Genomic DNA, 22,176 nt, shown 5'->3' with positions numbered 1-22,176 from the left:
TTGAGAATTTTTTAGAGTTACAAAAGAAAACAAAGCAGAAAAAGAAAAAGAAAAAACAAGAAAAAACAAACCACATCAAACAATACAAGTTCAAAAAATAAAATTACACCACAAACACTCAAAAACAAATCCATCATTCTCAAATCCTCAACTGTCATTACCTTCTTTCTTTGACCTCCTCCTCCTCCCTTTTTTGTATCCTGGTTATTAATTGTCGCAGCAAATCCTTTCCACATTTCATAATAGTCTGTCATTACATTACCTTAATCTATTTTAATCTTATCTTACTATAAAAAACCTTAAAGCTTAAAACTTAAGTCTTATTTTTACCAACTTCTCATAAGTATGATAATCTTACATAATTCTTTAAACATTTTTGCTAAAGCCAAGTAATTTCATTCCAACATTTTTCTAACATTCATCAATTTTATAAGACAATCCTAGTAATAAAAAGAAAATAAAGGCAATCCAATCTTCATCCAACGTCCCTTCCTCCTGGTCCCGGGTTTTGTCAGTCCTTTTTATCCCGTCAATCTAGCGCATTAACCTGGCAATCTTGTATCCGAGGCCCTTAAGTCTCTTCCATGTCCCTTCCGCGGCTCTTCTTCATATTTATGACTGTATTTTCCTTTGTCTCCTGCTCCTTTCACTCGTGGGAACTCCAGCTTAACAATGTTTTTGACCCTTCTCAACAAATCAGCCCCTTTTCCATAGTCCACACTAAACTCCATATGGTATTTAAGAGCATGTTTCAAAGTCCCTCCAAAATTAAGAGCCCCCACGACCCCAAACATCTCTCGGCCCATTGCCAGACTCGAAAAGTCCAAACATCCCTGCATAGGGGGGTCTATCCAATCCCCCATTTCCAAACCAAACCAAACTTTATCTTTTCAAATCTGGCTTTTTCCAATTTCATTTGTCAAATCCAAAAGCTCATGATCCTGCTGGGCCACAGCTCCCTCCATCTCTGGCGCCCCAGATTCAGCAACATCCTCTTCCCTCAGCTGACTTCCTGTTTAGACCTTCCCGTTTCAGTGCCAAATTGAAGTAAACTTTTAAGTCCAATTTTCCTTTCTGCTCGCAAGTCCTTATTTAAAGTCCAATTGTCCGAGATTTAAGTACTCACGGGTGATTATTTTAGAAGCCAAATTGTCCAGGAAAAAGGCAGCGTTCTCCGGCAACGGCTGTGCAGCTTCACTCTACGGAAGAAGCAGTTGACGCTCAGCACCGCGCCACCTCCCCCTCTTCGCTCCGGAGCCCATTAGTGGGTTCCTTTGCGGGTTGGGGGGGCGCTAAAGGTGCCTGCCGAGTCCCATGGTCACAGGCTTCATCTGCCTGTGATTTTTGAAAGGGTCCCCGCTTCGCCGTAGCGGAAAAGACCTGTTTCGCGTGGAGCTAGTCCCTCCAGATCAGAGGGAGTCCGCCATTGCCAATGGCGCCACCCCAGAAGTCAGCATCCAGAATTCTCACTCAAGATAGGAATAAGAAGTAATCATAGAATCATAGAATCATAGAGTTGGAAGAGACCACAAGGGCCATCGAGTCCAACCCCCTGCCAAGCAGGAAACACCATCAGAGCACTCCTGACATATGGTTGTCAAGCCTCTGCTTAAAGACCTCCAAAGGAGGAGACTCCACCACACTTTGCTTGGCAGCAAATTTCACTGTCGAACAGCTCTTACTGTCAGGAAGTTCTTCCTAATGTTTAGGTGGAATCTTCTTTCTTGTAGTTTGGATCCATTGCTCCGTGTCCGCTTATCTGGAGCAGCAGAAAACAACCTTTCTCCCTCCTCTATGTGACATCCTTTTATATATATGAACATGGCTATCATATCACCCCTTAACCTCCTCTTCTCCAGGCTAAACATGCCCAGCTCCCTTAGCCGTTCCTCATAAGGCATCGTTTCCAGGCCTTTGACCATTTTGGTTGTTGCTTTTAACCTCTCTAGCAAGCCTGAGTTCATTCTGTGCTTTAGCTTTTCTGACTTTGTGTCTACACGTGCTGGCTATTTGTTTGAATTCCTCTTTGGTGGTTTGCCCCCTTTTCCATTTTTTGTACACATCCTTTTTTAATCTTAACTCAGTTAAAAGTTCTTTAGATAGCCACCATGGCTTCTTTAAGCACCTTCCATGTTTCCGTCTCATTGGTATTGCCTGACATTGTGCTTTTACTACCTCCCTCTTAACAAACTCCCAGCCATCATGAACTCCCTTTCCTTTTAGTATTACTGTCCATGGGATCTCACCCAGCACTTCCCTAAGTTTTATGAAGTCATCCAGACATACGTGCAGCCTAAGTTCTGCGGAACCTTTTGCTCAATGTTGATGTGGTTTGTATCGCAACCATATTCTAGTACATTTATTATACAAGTATGGCTTAGCTCTGTGCTCTTTCTTCCACCAGAATCCATAGTAATGGCCATAATGAATCTGGCAGATATCTCTGTGCTGGAGCCAGGGCTTAGTCATCACCCGTTGTATTGCTGTGCAAATTTGTGCCCTTGGTCACTAACATGCAAGTGTCATGTTTTGTGACAGCAATTAATTCCTTTTGTTTTAATTCTAAAGGCGTCCAGGTAGTCGATGCTGCCCCATGCTTAGTGTGCTCTTACTTAATTTAATGGGGGGTTGTGCTGTTGACCAGCAACTAAGCCCCCCAGGGAACTGCATGGGATGGGATGGCATGTAAATGCCAAAATTAAGTAAATAAATAATATGGAGCAATCAAGCTGCATCTATAGTTCCAGCAGTCCATAGTATTTGGGGGCACATGTAATCATTTTTCTGTTCCGGATAATTTTCAAAGTGAAGCCTAAAATAGTTCCCACATGACTTTTTCCACTTCAGGAATCGCCTAAAGAACTGGCTTTGCCACTTCCAATGGCAACAGTTTTGAGTTGTGGAAAATCATCACCTGGAAAACTGAATCTATTGAAAGAAGTGATGGTTATACCTCCACACTGGTTACCAGTTAAACAGGTACCATGTGCAACTGTTTTCCCTTTTGTTTATAATAAAACACAATATTAAAAAGCACTTGGCCATATTTTAATCAACCTGTAAGAAGTTAATTGCTTTTTTATGGCATAATCCAACTTCCCGTTCTCTACGCTTATACCTGCTGTCTTCAATTGGAGTAAGAGTGAACAGGGTGTAGGATTGAAGCCTTACTGCCTCACTACTTATTACAATCGTGGCATAATTTCTGATGATGTGGGGTTACACATATTAAATACCAGGCATTAGGTGGGAAGAGGGCATTGTCCTCAGGAATAAAGTATGTGGTTTCAGTCTACTCTCTCCACTTGTGATAAAGGTGAAAATCATCCACTCCATGTGGCAATTAGCACAAGGAAAAAGTCTCATTGGTGTCTCTGTGCTTGGTGGTATTATTATTATTATTATTATTATTATTATTATATGATTGCTAAACACATCATTAATGGAACATGTTATTAGGCCCGTAAACATAACAAAACATTTCTGAATAAATAAATAAAAATTGTGCAGTAGCACCTTAGAGACCAACTAAGTTTGTTCTGGGTATAAGCTTTCGTGTGCGTGCACACTTCTTCAGGTTTTTTTTGGGGGGGAATGAATAAAAAAAATTATTTCCCCCCCCCTCAGCCGCGGGGCTGAGGCGGGGGAAGCCCGAGCTTCCCCCGACCCCAGCCCCCAGAACAGGCTGCTATCCGCAAGCCTTGCAAGCCCGGCGGCAACTCCCGCCGGGCACACAAGGCTTGCGGACACCTGCGCGAAGCACGGGGCGCCCTCTGGAGGGCGCCCCGTGCTTCGGGCTGCAGGCTGCCGCCTGCAAGCTTTGCGAGCCCACGGGAACTCCCGCCAGGCTTGCAAGGCTTACGGATAGCTTCCTGAAGCCTGGAGAGCGAGAGGAGTCGGTGAGCACCAACGCCTCTCGCTCTCCAGGCTTCAGCGAAAGCCTGCATTCGCCCCATAGGACGCACCCAGATTTCCCCTTCATTTTTGGAGGGGGAAAAGTGCATCCTATAGGGCGAAAAATACGGTAGTTGGTCTCTAAGGTGCTACTGGACAAATACTTTTTTATTTATTTCGACTGCATCAGACCAACACGGCTACCTCACTGAATCTAAAACATTTCTGAGTTGGTTATAAGTATATGGAGGAAACATGCATATGGAAGTGTGTAATAAATGGCTGTGCTTTTAATGCACAAGACCCATTCATTTACACCTGAGAAGTTGCCCGTGGATGTGTCTCTTGTGAGTAATATTGACAATGGAAAGATATAGCAGTGTTCTGTGTTATAGTAGGCATTTCATTTTCACAAAATGAGACATCACATTCATATAGAACGAATGAGTTATTCTCCTGAAAGGTCATTATTATGATGACTCCAAATACCTTGAAGATAAGTTTTAAAATTTCACTTTCATAGATTAATGTTTTTGTCAAATCACCTTCCCAGGCAACTTTTGTTCAATCCCACCTCACTCCTCTCAGATTAAGGATGTATAAAGGTACACTCATGGACAGAACAACTGAGAGCAATGAAGTGGGTGAGATGGGAAAGAGATTTAATTAGATATGGTAATCTTCTTTTGAATCAGGTGGGAATTGGCAGAGATCCCCAATTACCAGTTCCTAAATGGGGAAAAAATGGTTAAAGCAAATGTTTCATTCCATTTCACATCATGTGTGTGAACAAAATTAACTCAGGTATAATTGCATGTTGGCACAGCTGATGATAATCTTGTATCCTCTTCAAAATCAAGGCACAACTCAAGGTCTTGTGAACCACACTGAGATATTTTGATGAAGGGTGGTATATAAATCTAATCAATAATAATAATAATAATAATAATAAAGTGAAAGACAAGACCATTTTTTCAAGGACATGGAGCTTGAATGATAATACCTGAATAAAGCAGTATTATTTCAGAAGTTAGTAGGTGCCTGGCTAGTACTTTTCGCTGGTTGTAGTCCTGATACCCTGCCTACCATGCGAGGTGTTCTTTATGCTCATACTTGCTTTCCCTCCTGCTAATACCTGGATTTACCTACTTGGCAGGATTTAAGATACTCTTAATCCACTCAGAACATTGCCACTGGTGTTGCAGTTTCTCCACTTCTCATTCAACTTGGAACATGTCTATTAAAGTGAATATCTGCAGTTTAATGAGCATACTAGTAACTGATCAGAAGGGCGGTGGTTCGAATCCCTGCGATGGAGTGAGCTCCCGTTGCTCAGTCCCTGTTCCTGCCAACCTAGCAGTTTGAAAGCACGTCAAAGTGCAAGTAGATAAATAGGTACCACTCCGGCGGGAAGGTAAACGGCGTTTCCATGAGCTGCTCTGGTTCACCAGAAGTGGCTTAGTCATGCTGGCCATGTGACCCGGAAGCTGTACGCCGGCTCCCTCGGCCAGTAAAGTGAGATGAGCGCCGCAACCCCAGAGTTGGTCACGACTGGACCTAACAGTCAGGGGTCCCTTTACCTTTACCTAGTAACTTTTGGAAAAGGTCACTTGTTTTCAGAATGTAATTGTTGTGAGCCTGGCTACTTTGGGACGGGTGGCAGTTGCTGTCAGAGGAAGAGGAGAGCGCAAGCATGTCAACAGCATGGAGTGGACCAAGGGGCGTGATGCCGCGAGCTCCATTGCCCCTGGCTCCCTGTCAAGCCCGTACAAACAGGGAAGGAATTCCCTAGCAATGGGGGAAGGCATCAACCAGTCAGGAGGGGCGGTTGGACACCTGGAGGAGTCAGAGGGTCTGACCTCTGACAGAGAACTCAGTGCTGCCTGCATCACTGGTAACAGGCCCATGCCCCATTTGGAGAAGTGTGTGCCACCAGTCTCATTGGGAGAGAGGCTTGTGTCGCAAGTGACCACGTCTCACTTTTAGAAACTGGTAGAGGGCTGTGCCCCCCCCCCCCTTTTAAAGACTTCTTAGCTTTCATTCACTCATGAACTTTTAGGACTGCCTTTGGTGATCTGCAGCTGTAGTGTGGCCTAAATTGCTGTAAGCCTTGATTAAAGCTTACTTACACACATACTGTCACTGAGTTTGGGATGGGAGCCAGGGCAATTACTTTTAATAGGGGTTCTGTTGGATTTTTTTATTTTTATTTTGCAGGGTGTAGAAAGATGTGTGGATATTCAGAGAGAAGTAATGAAGTTGCTGAGTCAAACTACTAACGTGGTAAGATAAGTTATAAATTAATCATGTTTGTATTTTCAGGAGTGTGTGTGTGTTTATGTATATATTTATGTGTATGTTTGTGTGCATATATACCTTGCTTTACAGAAGGTATACACAAGTCCAGTCTGTTGCCCTGGTTGACAAGTTAACTTTTCAAGTAAAAGCCACCAGAAGTAAATCAAACCCATTATCTTTTTATACAGTATGGCAATCATTTATTTCATTTATGCACCAGGAAGACCAAACAAGAAAGCCACCTCAAACTCATGGAGAGACCCATTTAATTAGGGACTCAAGTTACTATTGTGTCTGTTTTTCACATTTCTATGCAGGTGCCAGGTTGTCTATTAAATTTTTTTCAATAGAATGAATGATTAGCTGCTTTTGCATTGGCTTACGGTTCACGTTTATTTATTGACACATATCTGTTACTTGCTGTGACAAATACAACCTCTCCAGATGCCCTTAGGATGTGGTGTACTTTTATATATGTCATTTATATTTCATGTGCCTAAATTCTGAAAAAAGTCATCAATGTGCTTCATTTTGTTTGCTGCAAATAATCTGTTCAAAATCAGGGAGGTTTATTCATAGTGATGTTTTGGATATCTGTTGTCAGTTTGCAATAAATACATTCTGTTTCAAACTCTGTGTTCTGTACTATACCCAACCTTTATCTTGGATAATATCTTTGAAGCTATTACAGTATTTAAAAGATGGCTAATTTTTTGGTTACTATTTTTCCTGAATATATGTTGGTATTTCTAAACAAATTTTTAAAACCTTTGTAACAGCCTAGTTCTGTGGGAGAAGGTAAAAAGACTTCACGGGATGCTGCAAAAAAAGCTCCGGTAAGAAAAAAATAACAATAGTTTTCAACTTGAGGAGCGGATTATTGCACAAAACAGTTGTTAGAATCATAAGGTGATAGGTTTATTAGCAAGTGTGATGGCCCTTGATGTATTGAGACTTGTGTACCATTATTTGTTGGGAGAGATTTATATTATACTATATTGTGAATAGAAAAAGAAGATTGCTTTCCATCAACCAGCCTTTCTGACATAATTATATCAACCATTAGAAGCTCAGGTTTGTAGGAATTCCTACTGCACTTCACACTGATTGAAGAAGGAAATGGAGGCACACACTGTCTCTTAAACCTGGAACTAATGTTACTCCTGTGATGATGGCAGCATAGTGCTCAAATAAGTCATGCTGGTTTTGTCTCTAGATCCTATTACTTGGATCTGTATCAGTCCACGGGTTGCGATTTCCTAGGTATTCTAGTGACTCAAAATGTGGTGCATCCACTGCCTATGAGCTAGGTTCAGTCATGTGTTCAAAAGCAGAATATGAAACCATCCAGTACCAGTAAGAGTTACTTATTTTTGATAGCCAAATTGGAAGCCCAATTTGGATAGGAATGATTTTTAAAAAATTATTTATTATAAGAGCATTCCTAAAACAACCAATTCAATAAAAATATCATAGTGATGCACACTACAATAATTAAAACATCATAAAATTATAAAAAGCATAAAATGTAGAACATGTTTATTGTATTTTATTAATTAGACTGGGAGTTAGCAGTGCCCCTGTGAGGATGTATGTATGAACAAATATGGGTTATGTAGGTTGGATGGTGAGGAGCGGATGCTCTCCAGGGTAGGGAGAGAAGAGCAGGTAAATTTAAGTGGAAATTTTTACGTGTACAATTGCATTTTAAAAATGTTTTCTCTGTAATACTCTTAGATTTAATGTTTAATAAACGATTACATTAAATGGATGTGTTTTTATTTAAACCGTTGCTAAAAACCATTTTTATAAGGTAAGAGAGGAAACTAAATAAATATTGTGTGAAAAATGTAGTGTGAAAAATAAAAATATACTGGATCATATTTAACATTGGTTCTGCTCAGAGTTAGACCCATTGAAATGAATGAACATGACTAACTTAGCACTATTAATTCCAGTGGGTCTACTCTAAGTAGCACATACTTGCACATAACTGATAATTACATAGACTTTTCTTACAACAACAGCAACAAAATTTTCATTTATACCCCGCCCTTCCAGGCCAGAACCGGGCTCAGGGCAGCTAACACCAATAAAATTACAATAAAACGTAATAGGAAAGAAAACAACAACAACAAAAATAATTAAAATACGGGTTAAAATACAATTTAAAAAGCAGCCTCATTTTAGCAGTAGCCCATAAATCAAAACCATAAGGGGAGGGAAACATAAGGGTCAGACTGAGTCCAAACCAAAGACCAGGTGGAACAGCTCTGTCTTGCAGGCCCTGCGGAAAAATGTCAAGTCCCGCAGGGCCCTGGTCTCTTGTTACAGAGTGTTCCAACAAGTCGGGGCCAGTATTGAAAAGGCCCTGGCCCTAGTTGAGACCAATTTAACCACCTTGCGGCTCAGGACCTCCAGAGTGTTGTTATTTGTGGACTGCGGGGCATACAAGGAGAGGCGGTCCCGTAGGTATGAGGGTCCTAGGCAGCATAGGGCTTTAAAGGTCAAAACCAGCACCTTAAACCTGACCCTGTACTCCACCGGGAGCCAGTGCAGCTGGTAAAGCACTGGATGAATGTGATCCTGTGGCAAGGACCCCGTAAGGAGCCTCGCTGCGGCATTCTGCACCTGCTGGAGTTTCTGGGTCAGCTTCAAGGGCAGCCCCACATAGAGCTGATTTAGTAGGATTGGGGGATGAGACAAATAAGCATGCATATAATTGCAGCCTTTTGGGTTGATATTCTTAGGATTTTACAACAACTGTTGTTGGTGGTAGGATTCTGCCAACAGCTTCAGTGTTACATTGTTTGCATTCTAGGGCCAAGATGGCTTCTGTTTCTATTGTCATTGGCACAAATTGCCCACTTTTAAATTGACTTCAGTGGAAGAGTTTGGCACATGGTTAAATCTCTAACACTGAATCAGATTAATTATGCTTCATTTTAAGTGAATCATGCCCATTACTTGTGTTTCATATTTTATTAAACTTCATAGGAATATTGCATCATTTGGAAGCAACAGAGTTGTTTCATCCTGTTTCTTTTGTTTAATTGCCTAAGGACTACAATATATTTCTATTTTCTCCCTTTTCAACTTTGTGGAAGTATGTCAAATCGGAATGTATGAAACAGCATGCTTGGAAATAGTATTGTTATCTCTATGTGTCATCTGTTCATAGAAACTGGGAACATTAGCCAGGCCATCTGCAAGAAGCTGGTTGCCTTCATGTAGATGCTGATAATTTATATACAGTTGATGCACATACAAAATAATCCAATCATAAACTGAATTATAAAATAGCTATACAGGAAGAGAATGTTCTATCTGGCTAGGTTGTAGGACAGTATGGTACCTATATAATGCAGCAGGGGATGGTCTTGGGGGTCTTATTCGGAGATTGGCAGAACACTTCTTGTACATGACTATATGAAATTAATACCAGTGTTTTTAAATTCATTTACAGTCTCCTGTTCTTAAAAAGATGTCTCACTTAGGCTGCCTGGTAACAGGGTTTGAAAGTCTTGAACAACCTCTGGCTTTGATCCAGTCTGCTTGTACACACCTTTCCTTGGAACTAGGAATAGATGTATATTTGGGAATAAATTGTGCTGCTCATGAACTAATCGACTGTGTAAGCATTAATTTTTGGTATCTTTATTTTCAACGTTCTTTTTTCTTTTTCAGTACCTCTTCCTCTCTCCCCAAAAGGGATCTGTCAAGGGGGTGGGCTCTGTAAAGGGAAGGAAGTCGATCAACAGACTTCATTCATGCAAAAGACCAGTGGCTCCTTTGCGGCACCTCAATGTTTCTAATTATTGTACTTTATTCCTATCATTATTAAAAAGAAAAGTGACCACCTTCAACTCTGATAGTGATTTTTACCTTTCAGTATTTTTAATTTTAGTCTAAGGGGAAATATGAAGTGATACTTGGAACATTCAAGAGCCCTGATGAAATGGTGGATGTGTATGTGGACCTAATTCGTAAATTCCCATCTATTATGACATTAATAGATCCACTGAGGAAAGAGGTAGGAGCTTTCTCTCTCTTTATTTTGGTATTTTTATCACTGTCCTTGGGGAGAACCCAACAATAAAAGAAACACATAAAACGTGCTTAAACTTTGGGAGGGATATGTTTTATAGAAAAGAGGAAGTCATAGAGGAAAGAAAATTTCACTGAGCTTCATTCCTCAGCATTGTGGCCCCGATCCAATTAAAGTTAGACACACTTCAGTCCTACTGAAATCAATGTGACAGAATTTTGACTAAGATGACAATCCTGTATTGGGATATGTCTGAGTAGACAAGAATAGCATTTTGTTGTAACTTAAGATCCATTATAATGCTTAATTCCCATTGATATCAAACTTTAGATGGCTGGGGGCCTGTTTGTATGAAATGTATGAGATTCATGCATCATATTAAAGTCTCGTTTTCAGAGAATCATTGCAAAACACAGCAGCACAATTAACTAGGACGAGAATATTTGCCACATTTCTGTGTTCAACTATTTGATATTTTAACTCTATACAGTATATTGTTGACTTGTATTTTGTTGTGAACTACCTTAGAAGGATTTGTATCCTAAAAAGGGCTATAAGTGACTATAATAAATAAATACATTAAAGTAAAAATCAGTGGCAGTGCCATTACCTTGAATTAAGTCTACCTCAGTAAACTTAAGACATTTAATAGATATATGCTTATAGATACAAGTATCGCTCTCTACCAACTGAGCTATCCCAGGTCACATGACAACATAGATTGCCATCAGAGCCCGAATGGCCAAAGAATAGGCAAGTAGTTTAGAGCCTCAAAGTTTTAAATTTGTGATATTAACTTAAAGTCAACATTTGTCACCTTCTATTGTTGGAAAGTTATAGTAGTTTCATTCTAGATATCTGCTAGTTCTGTATGCAAATTGAAATTGAAAAGTTGACCATGCACTTGTACCATTGTAGGAGCTAAAGTGAGTGTATTTTGAGTGTATTTATGAGGGAGAGGAAACCATCAGAAACAGACATGCTGCAGTGCCTGCATGTTTTCTGCAGTCTCTCCACACTCATGAGAAAAGCTGTGTGCTCTGGAGCTTTCCTCTTCCTCCTGTGAGGCTGGTAGAAGTGAGTAAGGAGAAAAGAGAAATAAACTTGGACATCACCCCTGTCCTTGATCCTCGATTGGACTGTCAGACAGTCTAGTTGCCAGCTAACTGCTATAAAATAGGATAAATGCTTTCATATCTGAGCAAGACTGAACAACCAAATATAACTGCCTCCAGTCCCCTCTTAATGCAGGCCATTAAAATCCAGACAAAACTAAGAGGTCTTACAATAGTTCTGGGAAGACAATCAGGCTGTGATTTTGGCAAGTCTCCAAAAGGAGAGAATTCTGTAATTGTGGAGCGGCCATTAAGAAGCGGTACATGCCCATGGCATACAGATTGTATACTGAGAAAATGTTTTGTCAGTCTTTCTCAGAAATCATAGTGGAGACATACGAGAGAGGATGGAAATACATATCTTGCTGCTTTAGAATTACTGGCAAAATATTGGTAAAATATACTAGTTTCCGTTGTAGAGGTATGGATAAGGAAATGTTGGCAGACAAAGCATAATGGATAACATTGATTTCCTTTAGACCTAAATGAGACGGGAAAATTCACTCTATTGATTTCTTTTTAAAAATCAGCCTTCTGTTGCAAACTGTAATAGGAATAAAACTGTTACACATAAATATAAACACATTTACTTTTTTTTTAAAAAAAGATAAAGTGTTGTGAAGTACATTGGGGGAAATGTGAAACAGGAAACATTACATATGGTTAAATATATAACAATTAATTCTGCTTTACTGTCATATAAAAATGCATTGTTTTAAAATAAATTGTTCTCTTTTGTGTATAAAAAAATGTAACAAGAACAAATTTAAATATAGGGAAGATGGCAGGGGTTTTTTTTTCCTATTAGGAACAAAGATGACTATGGCTTTACCACATTCATCTGTTTACTTGATGCCTCTCTGGGTATTGAAAAGGAAAGGAAAATAAATGGCTAAATAAATAGCACAATATAGTCCTGTGAGCTTCCAGTACCACAATGAATGTTGATGGCTTAGAGATAAACTACCTTTCTTATTGTCTGAAGAGGGAATTCAGAGTTGACATTGAATGCCAGAGACTGCCTTTGCTGCTACCTTTGTTGGATGGGAACAGGCTGTTGCTCAGTAATAGCTATGCTAACGTCTGTAGGCAGCTTCCCATACACCTTCCAGCCAAGTGGGAAAGGGAAAAGAAAAGGTCCAACGCAGAAATGGGGACCGCTTTTCAGCCCGAGAGCTGCATGTCCCCGTGGGCAACCTTCCAGGGACTGTGTGCCAAGGGTGAACAGGGCCAAAAGTGGGGGAAGCAATGACTTAACATTTGTATGGTTGGGTCCGTATCAGTCTGACAAAAGTCAGCGGTTTATATGCACAGCACACATATACACACTTTCCATCCTCAGACCTGCAAGAAACATCAGAGTTAAAGAATACATTTCAGCAAAACAAGATCCCTCAAGGGCACAGAGCAGGGCCAGTGGGGGGCAGGGTCTGGCCTGTAAAGAGAGTGTGTGACTTTTGGAGAACCCTCACATCCCACCTTCCTGAATAGCAATCAAATATATGGCGGTTGTTATAATTATTTCATTCACGAAGTGCTGCCCAGGAAGACTCCCTGAGTGAGTGCTTGAGGGCCCTGCTCTTGCCACTTTCCATCTGGCTTGGGGCGGGGCCTGGGGCCTCATAAGGACTGTGTGCTGCTTGCGGCCTGCTGCCCAGGAAGACTCCCTGAGTGAGTGCCTGAGGGCCCTGCTCTTGCCACTTACCATCTGGCTTGGGGCGGGGCCTGGGGCCTCACAAGGACTGCCTGCTGCTTGCGGCCTGCTGCCCAGGAAGACTCCCTGAGTGAGTGCTTGAGGGCCCTGCTCTTGCCACTTACCATCTGGCTTGGGGCGGGGCCTGGGGCCTCACAAGGACTGCCTGCTGCTTGCGGCCTGCTGCCCAGGAGGACTCCCCTGAGTGAGTGCTTGAGGGCCCTGCTCTTGCCACTTACCATCTGGCCTGGGGCGGGGCCTGGGGCCTCACAAGGACTGCCTGCTGCTTGCGGCCTGCTGCCCAGGAGGACTCCCCTGTGTGAGTGCCTGAGGGCCCTGCTCCTTTTTGCCACTTACCACCTGGCCCAGGGAGGGCCTGACAGGCCTCACAAGGACTGCTCCTGCCACCTACTATCTGGCCCAGGGTGGGGCATCACAAGGATGGTTGTTGCCACTGATGCTGCTACTGCCCAGGAGGACCCGTGGGGGTGCAGAGTTCTTTTTAACATTTTTAAAAAAAAATATTTTCCTTTCCTTTTAGATTTTTATATATGGAGGTGGGATGGATGTTTGGGTGGGCTTGGGAATTTGTTAGATTTTGATGAATTTGTAATTTTTGCAGTTTTATTTGTATTGTTTATTGCTTTCTGGGTTGTTTTTGTTTTATTGTTTTAAGGTTTTATTGTTTTAGGCTGCGAAAGAATAACATTAATTGCCATCAATGGAGGCCACTATGAGGCCTGGGATTGCTACCGTGGAGGGGCGAGGGAGGTATGGCGGTGGGGGCAGATGGTACAGGCGAAGGGGATCGAGATATGGATACGCTCGTACCCTTTCCAATCTGCGCCCCATCCCGAGGGACGAGGGTAGGGTGAGCAAGGATTACTCACCTCCGTCACTGGTGCTGTGCAATGCCAGGTCTATAGGCAATAAAACCGCCACCCTGCGAAATTTCTTTATCTCGCAGGGGGTCGACCTGGCTTGTGTGACGGAGACCTGGGTGCGCGAAGGGGCAACAGTTACCTTACGAGAGATGGCGCCCCCGGGTTTCTCCGTCCTCCACCAGTCGCGGACTGTGGGCCGGGGGGGGAGGGGTGGCATTATTAATCCGGGAAGATTGTCCTTTCAGGGCTCTACCATCGCCATCGATCCCCGGCATTGAATGTGTTGGCCTAGTGTGGGGCTCCGAGGAGAGCTTGGCTGTCTGGCTGGTGTACCGGCCACCTAGCGCACCAGCAGCCACCCTGTCAGGCCTATTGGAGGCGGTGGCCGGCTGGGCCTTGGAGTTCCCCAACCTATTGGTACTGGGGGACTTCAACATCCATGCTGATGCCACTCCCTCCTCACAGGCTCTGGACCTGGTGTCTTCCATGGCGACACTAGGGCTCTCCCAGTTTGTTTCGGGCCCCACGCATCAAGCAGGCCACACGCTGGATTTGATCTTTGGCGTAGGTATAGATGTGATCATGTCTCCTTCGATGAAGGTGCCATGGTCTGATCACTACGCTCTGAAAGCCAGGATTGACTTTCCGCCCCCACCCTGCTTAGGTGGCAAGCCAATTTGGGCTCGCCCGCGGAGGCTGATGGACCCTGATAGATTCCGTCAGGCCTTGCGGGACCTTGCTCCCCCTGGCGACTCATTGACTGAGCTTGTTGAGGGCTGGAATATCCAGCTCCTGGCAGCCATCGATGAGATCGCACCTAAGCGCCCTCTGCGACCCCGCAGAAACCGGGCTCCCTGGTTTACCGAGGAGCTCCGGAAAATGAAGCGGGACCTCAGACGGCTAGAGCGAGTATGGCGGGGTGCCCGTGACGGAGCCTCAAGAACATCTTATAGGGCTTTTATGAAAACCTACGAGATGGCAGTGAAGGCTGCTAAGAAGTCATACTTCTCGGCCTCCATTGCATCCGCTAGCTCTCGCCCAGCGCAATTATTTAGTATAATCAGGTCTTTAACGTCCCTTGTGGGACAGCCAAATTTAAATAACAATTTGACACTTAGCTGTGAGGCATTTGCGAGCTTTTTTGCGGAGAAGGTCTTGTTGCTCCGCCATGACCTCCCTGCCAATTTGGATACAATAAAGGAACTGGAGGCCCCTCGACTGTCCTCGGGTCCAGTATTGGACCACTTCGACCGGATATCCCCAGCCGATGTGGACAGACTCCTCCGAGCTGGAAAGCCCACCACCTGTCCTCTCGACCCGTGCCCGTCTTGGCTGATTAGAGCATGTCCAGACGAGGTGCGGGCCCTCCTGGGGGATATCATCAATTTGTCCCTTGGCACGGGGACATTCCCAGGGGAACTGAAGGAGGCAGTGGTGCGCCCGCTCTTAAAGAAAACATCATTAGATCCTTTAGATCTATCCAATTACCGCCCGGTTTCGAATCTTCCGTTCCTGGGTAAGGTGATTGAGAGAGCGGTTGCCGAACAGCTTGGTGGGTTTCTGGATGAAACATCGGCTTTGGATCCATTCCAGTCCGGCTTCCGCACTGGTCATGGGACCGAGACGGCTCTGGTCGCCCTAACAGATGATCTTCGTAGACAGCTGGATCGAGGCGGGTCGGGGCTGCTGATTCTTCTAGATCTATCAGCAGCTTTCGACATGGTCGATCACGAACTTCTGGACCACCGCCTTGCCGACGTGGGGATCCAGGGCACAGTCCTTCAATGGCTGCGCTCGTTTCTCTCTGGTCGGGGACAGAGGGTGGCGCTTGGGGGGGAATTGTCATCGCGCCACTCCTTGGTGTGTGGAGTACCTCAGGGTGCGATACTCTCCCCGATGCTTTTCAACATCTTTATGCGCCCCCTCGCCCAGCTTGTCCGGAGTTTTGGGCTGGGTTGCCATCAGTATGCCGATGACACCCAACTCTATCTGTTGATGGATGGCCATCCTGACTCGGCCCCAGACACACTGACCAGATGTTTGGAAGCTGTGGCTGGATGGTTACGTGGGAGCCGGTTGAAGCTAAATCCTTCGAAGACAGAGGTCCTGTGGCTAGGGCGGGGCGATATGGGATTGGGGGGGCAACTCCCATCTCTTGCGGGGGCGCAATTAGTGCCAGCACCGTCTGTTAAGAGTTTGGGTGTAATCTTTGACGCCTCCCTTTCCATGGAGGCGCAGATTGCAGCTATAACAAAGGCGGCATTTTTCCATCTCCGCCAAGCTAAGCAGTTGGCTCCTTACCTCTCTCGCCCTGACCTGGCCACTGTGATCCACGTGACGGTCACCTCCAGATTGGATTATTGTAACTCGCTCTACGTGGGGCTGCCCTTGAGACTGACCCAGAAACTCCAGCGGGTGCAGAATGCCGCGGCGAGACTCCTTACGGGGTCTTCGCTACGAGATCACATTCATCCGGTGCTACACCAGCTGCACTGGCTCCCGGTGGAGTACAGGATCAGATTTAAGGTGCTGGTTTTAACCTTTAAAGCCCTATACGGCCTAGGACCCTCGTACCTACGGGACCGCCTCTCCTGGTATGCCCCACAGAGAAACTTACGGTCTTCAAATAAAAACATCTTGAAGGTCCCAGGCCACAGAGAAGTTAGGCTGGCCTCAACTAGAGCCAGGGCTTTTTCGGCTGTGGCTCCGATCTGGTGGAACACTCTGTCACAAGAGACCAGGGCCCTGCGGGACTTGACATCTTTCCGCAGGGCCTGCAAGACAGAGTTGTTCCGCCAGGCCTTTGGCCAGGGCACAGCCTGACTCCCTCCCTCGGCAATCTTCGCGGAGCTCTGGCCCAATGGTTGCCAGTGGCCTGAATTAATTAATTTTACAATGAATGATTTTAGAGTGTTGTTTATGTTATACTTTTATACTGTTTTATTGTTGTTAGCCGCCCTGAGCCCGGCTTCGGCTGGGGAGGGCGGGATATAAATAAAATTTTTTATTATTATTATTATTAATAAAAACATAGAGAAAACAGTTACATTTGTAAAATCATGTTTAAGATACACACACACTGAGTATATATATTTATAGTTTAAAACAAAAACAGCACATACTCAATTCAAACCCACTACCAACTGGGATAAATATCTGATTAGAAGGGTTGACTGTTCACCAATTGGCTGGTGCTGATGGGAATTGAACTCCAGCAACATCTGGAGGGTCCCTTGTTGGCTATCCCAGCTATATGAAGTAGCAAGGGAAGAATGGGAACCCAAAAATGCATATTTTGGGTTCCTATTCCAAGCAGGTTAGAGCCTTGGACAGAAGCACTTCTGTAGGGTTGCAGGTATTAGTTGTGGAGGCCCATTTGTCTTCTCTAAAACAGCACATACTGAAGTTTATACTGAAAATACAGAGTATCCATCTGGTTTCTGGCATTAACTTCTGAAATTCTTAATCCGTTATTTTGCTATTTGTATAGGACTGCCAGCAGTGGATCACATTACGCAACACGTTGGGATCTAAATGCTATATTTTTGCAGAAGAATTGTGCAAGAGTGTATCTAAACTTATGGAGAACCACAACACACCAAAATGCAGTGGTCTCGTCCTAAAATATACCAATGAAGCTAAAATTTCTGACCTCTGTAAAATAACTCAGCTTTTAGATGGTGAGGAAAGAACAGAATTAAAATGAAGTATACACTATAGGTTTGCCTATACGATCTGTAAAAGGATGTAACATGTTATACTTAAATACAGTAATTGACAGTGTTAGAAATGCTTATTAGACATAATTGACTCTCATCATGGCACAACAATAGAGTTGTGGGCTCATGTTCAAAATATATTAAATGAATTCTTGGAATACAGTTCCACTCAAAGTGCTGTATAGAGCCAGGGTAACAGGGCGTATCTCTCATATGAATCGTTTCTGTTGTATAGTTCTATGGACATTTTACAAGTTTTCAAAATGTAACAAAGCTGCTGAAATAAATGAACTGTAAGCTTCAGAATTTAATTTATACTAGCTAGAGAAGTGGTTTTCCCCCTTTCTTCTTTAATCTGCAGCTATATTTTGTATAAGTTTAGATTAAATTAAATGCCTCAGTGCCTCACTTTTGTCTTGAATATGCTACCAAAATGATATGTTCAGTCATTAGTAGTTGTAGAAAGTGACAGAGCAAGTATTTCAGCTGTTATACAGAATGCCCACAATCCAACACTGAGTTAAATGAGTTCAAGCCCTTTTAAATAAGTGAGCTTAAATTCTCAAAACTCAAATGGATTATGAACCATGGATTTAAAAGAACAAGAGAAGACATAGAAAAAAAGAAGAAAACAGTCTTTTGGCCGGATAGAGAAATGAAGAAACAAAAAGCACTTTTCATTTCCATCCTATACAGGTCGAAAGCGCATTTCCATTTTAGGCAGTCCAGATGGAGAGACTTCTGATGACAGTCTTGTAGACCTGGCAAGTAAAGTAGCGAAAGCTGTTCAATTGCTCAAATACTGCTTTTTATCTTGACGTGGCCCACAGTAGAAATGTTGTCTGTAGTTGAAACATAGGTAACCTTTTAGAAAATTGGCTTTTTTGAGAGAGTCGCCTTTTAAAGAGAGTTAATCTTTGAACTATAAGGGGGGGCGGAGATGCACAACAGTGGGCAATGGTAGCACAGTGAAAATATGTATTGTCTCTTGCTGACATTTTAAGGAAAAGTTAAGCAAATTATTCAAAACATAGAGCACTGACAGTATTTCTTGAATAACAGGTCTTAATGGACTCAGGCTAGTCTCTTTGTGTTAAAGCATAATTGCATAGAGGATGTCACTAAAAATTGGCCACTTATTTAAAATTAATGTGTGAATTTTAGTCCACCCCCCTCCCAGTCACCCTACCCTGCCTCCTGCTGTCTCCTGAGCTTCCAATTCCCTTCCTTTCAGCACTATACTGTTTTCCTGACTCTCAGCTCAATGTGGTTTCCCTTTCCTCTTCTCTGGCTTGGATAGCTCTTTCTCCCTACCTATCCCACCAATGCTAGAGCTTGCATGAAATTCCCTCCTAACAGAGTTTTTCCTTTGACTCATTGCAGCCAATGTATTTGTTAAAATGCCATGCCTTACTCTTACTCTATGACCTTACAGCAGTCCAGTCAATGACCTGTTTACATGAAGGTCATGGGGTTTACATGTAAGAAGCAAAAAATTAACCAGAAGCCAAATTTTAGCACAGCATTACAAAGCAAACACTCACTGTCCTGTGGAATAAATGTTCCGGCCATACATATGGCAGTGTTACAAACACAAGAATAAATGCTGAATTGTAGGCCTCCACATAGAGATGAGAAATATGAATGTTACATAATTGAAGTCTGCTTCTAAGTCACCCAAGTTATGTAAATAGCAGGAAAGGGGATTCATTTTCCCCCTCAACGCTGAAGGTTTAAAATGGTAATTTTTTTGTTTAAGGCTGTTGGACTGAGAACTAGGTTCATCAAGTTGGGAGGTCTTTCACGTGGCGAGAGGGTCGCCAAATACAACCGTCTTCTTGCAATAGAGGAAGAACTCGGCAAGAATGGAAGACTTGGTAAAAAAAAACCCTTTCTTACATTGTTTTCGGTGTTTAATGAATAAGAATACAAAGATTGGAAAAGGAGTGATTGAAAACACTCTGCAGGAGGGAAGGAGAATCAAAAGACTATAAATAAGCACTTGCAGAAAACAGGATGACATTTGCCACAAAGTACATTGTCCTTATAATGAGTTGTCTGTTTACCTGAATGTTAAAATAAGACATCCTTTAGGCACAGCCTACAACAAGCTTTTCATGAGCAGAATTAATTGGTTGGAATCTTCAAGGCCAATGGAGAACATTTCTAATGTTATTGGGATTTTTTTTGTTCACACAGAATTTTAGCTGGAGGCAGGCATGTTGCAGATGATGCTTTGAAAATTGTTCTGTAGCATTCCATATAAAGATGCAGAAATATAGCTGTGTGAAAAAGCTACATGGCAGCTTCATATAGAATATCATATGTGGTAGCAGTCCTGGTAAGGGACCTGCTTGGTGATAGGTCAGAGGCTTTGAACCCAGAGGTTCCAGGTTCAATCTGTGGCATGTCTGACTAAAAGGAGATAGCATGTACAGTCATACCTCGGGTTGAATGTGCTTCAGGTTGATCGCTTTTGGGTTGCGCTCCACGGCAACCCAGAAGTAACGGAACACGTTACTTCCGGGTTTCGCCACTCGTGCATGTGCAGACGCTCAAAATGACATCACACACATGTACAGAAGCGACAAAACGCACCGCGCCGATGCGCCGTCGTGTCTTACATTCCATTCAGGATGCGAACGGGGCACTGGAACAGATCCCATTTGCATCCTGAGGTACCACTGTAATGGGAAAGGTCTTTTCCTGAGACCCTGGAAGGAGCAGTTGCATGGACAAATGATCGGGCACCGTGTACGACAGCTTCCTATGTTCCAGTTCATTCTGCCAGTGGCATCAACCCAAATGAAAAACGTATTTCCTTGTATATTTCCCATGGCATGTCATTGAAATTTTACACTTGCCAGCTGTTCCCTAAGCTGTGCAAAATCTATGGGCACAATCCCTATGCAGGAATCCCCAAATGGCATAGCCGAGGCCCGGTTTTACCGCTTTCTTTCTTTGTGCATACACACAGATGCAGGCACTGTGCCAAGCCATTACAGGGAATGAGTGTATGTGCGCATAACTCCATAGCCTCTCTTATAAGCTAAGGAACATGAGTTTGATGTTCACATTCCTTCAGCAGAGTGAGGAGGGCTGGATGAATATACAAGGAGTACATATGCTTCCCATCTCCTAGATTGACCTGAAACAACTTGGATGTCGCCTGTTTAAATACACGTATGCAAAGAACTATGCTGTATTCACAGATTCAGAGATGTAGTAGAATAGAATTGTTTACAAATGGAATAACTGTCCATGCTTCTACAGAGTCGGCGTAGTGTATTTGCTAGGAGTGTGAGCTGTGAGGCAAGAAGGCCTGGCATTACACTGCACGTGACTTAAAAGTGCAATTCTACATCTGTACTCCTAGTTAAGTATGTCCAGGATCCCAGCCATACCAGTTTAATCTCCATAGTTACAAGCCTGCTAAAGTTAAGCACTTTTAAATCACATTGCTTTTGCTGAAAGACTTTTGTAAATACTGTATGTGGGTTTTAAAAAAAATACTCAAGATACAAATATTCCATTTTAGGTGAAAGAGAGGATCATGAATTTGTTGATTATACTGAAGAGGAGGAAGAAGAGGAGGAGGAAGAACTTGAGTCTACTGATATTACTGCAAGGACAGAGCGCCCTGCTACATAGAAAGTGATGTTTCAGACTTGACTTTTTTGGCCCAGAACTGGCCCCTGAATTCTTCATTTTGAGGCCAACAACATGTTCCTACAGGACAATCACAATGGGGCAACAGTTGGCATGACACAGTCAGTCCTTTGGTTTTATTTTCCTTTAAAATGTTTATATTTCTGCTATGCATCCTTTAACACAGCTTAATGGGAATTTACCATATGGAGTAACAGTTGTTTGTTCTATAAAGATATGACAGCACTCTGAATCGGGGAAACACTGTAGGACAGAAGGACCACAGAATCCATGAGTAATGCATGCTTTACTAGTCTGTTACTCCATTTATGAATGTGTTTTTTTAATGCAGTGTTCACTTTGGAGTCCTTTCTTCCAAAGCAGCATAATAATAATAAAATTTAAAATGTTTGCCATAATTTTGTTTTAGGACATTAATTTTCACACACAATTTTAAAAACCACTTTGCCAAGCTGATTTTCCTTTCCAATAACAGTGTCAGCAGTCAAAGTATAATTCAGGTTTAAATATCTCTGAAGTAAAATTCTCTGAAAGTTTGAATAGATCAGGGGTGAGGAAACTGACTCAGAGCCAAATGTGGCCACCCAAGCTTATTTATTTGGCCTTTGAGACTCTTTCTAGGCCACATCCCTCACCAGTCCTGCTCTGTACTCTCCCTCAAGTGCTTTTGCCTGGCTTGACTATATATGCTTGAACTATAATGCCTTTTGCATGCCTGACGTGGCAGGAATATACCCTCTTGTACAAGGCAAAAGTCACATCCATTACTCTGCTCATTTTTGGCTCTAACCCCACCCACCACCACAGCCCATTGTCTGAAAAACATGTCCCAGCCCTGGAGTCTACAGTGGTCGTT

General features: G+C 43.0%; 1 protein-coding gene across 8 annotated transcripts in view; it reads left to right on the top strand.

The window, feature by feature from the left end:
• ENO4 (enolase 4) overlaps positions 1-21,718 on the top strand; it is a 32,271-nt gene extending 10,553 nt beyond the window's left edge. For 4 of the 8 annotated variants that reach the window (XM_083504956.1, XM_083504960.1, XM_083504961.1 and 1 more), the window contains exons 6-14: positions 2,848-2,979; positions 6,112-6,177; positions 6,972-7,028; positions 9,659-9,826; positions 10,100-10,225; positions 17,423-17,612; positions 18,348-18,415; positions 19,411-19,528; positions 21,190-21,718. In XM_083504956.1, the coding sequence (XP_083361082.1) occupies positions 2,848-2,979; positions 6,112-6,177; positions 6,972-7,028; positions 9,659-9,826; positions 10,100-10,225; positions 17,423-17,612; positions 18,348-18,415; positions 19,411-19,528; positions 21,190-21,302 (1,038 nt within the window). In that variant the 3' untranslated portion in view covers positions 21,303-21,718. The remainder of the gene's footprint in view (positions 1-2,847; positions 2,980-6,111; positions 6,178-6,971; positions 7,029-9,658; positions 9,827-10,099; positions 10,226-17,422; positions 17,613-18,347; positions 18,416-19,410; positions 19,529-21,189) is intronic. The other 4 variants (XR_014526634.1, XM_083504958.1, XM_083504957.1 and 1 more) reach the window with 4 other exon arrangements.
• Positions 21,719-22,176: the final 458 nt, after the last annotated feature.

Source organism: Podarcis liolepis (assembly GCF_965112155.1).
Source record: "Podarcis liolepis genome assembly, chromosome: 5".
Lineage (NCBI taxonomy): Eukaryota > Metazoa > Chordata > Lepidosauria > Squamata > Lacertidae > Podarcis > Podarcis liolepis.
The sequence above is the reverse complement of the archived record's forward strand: the minus strand, read 5'-3'. Positions and strand labels throughout refer to the sequence as shown.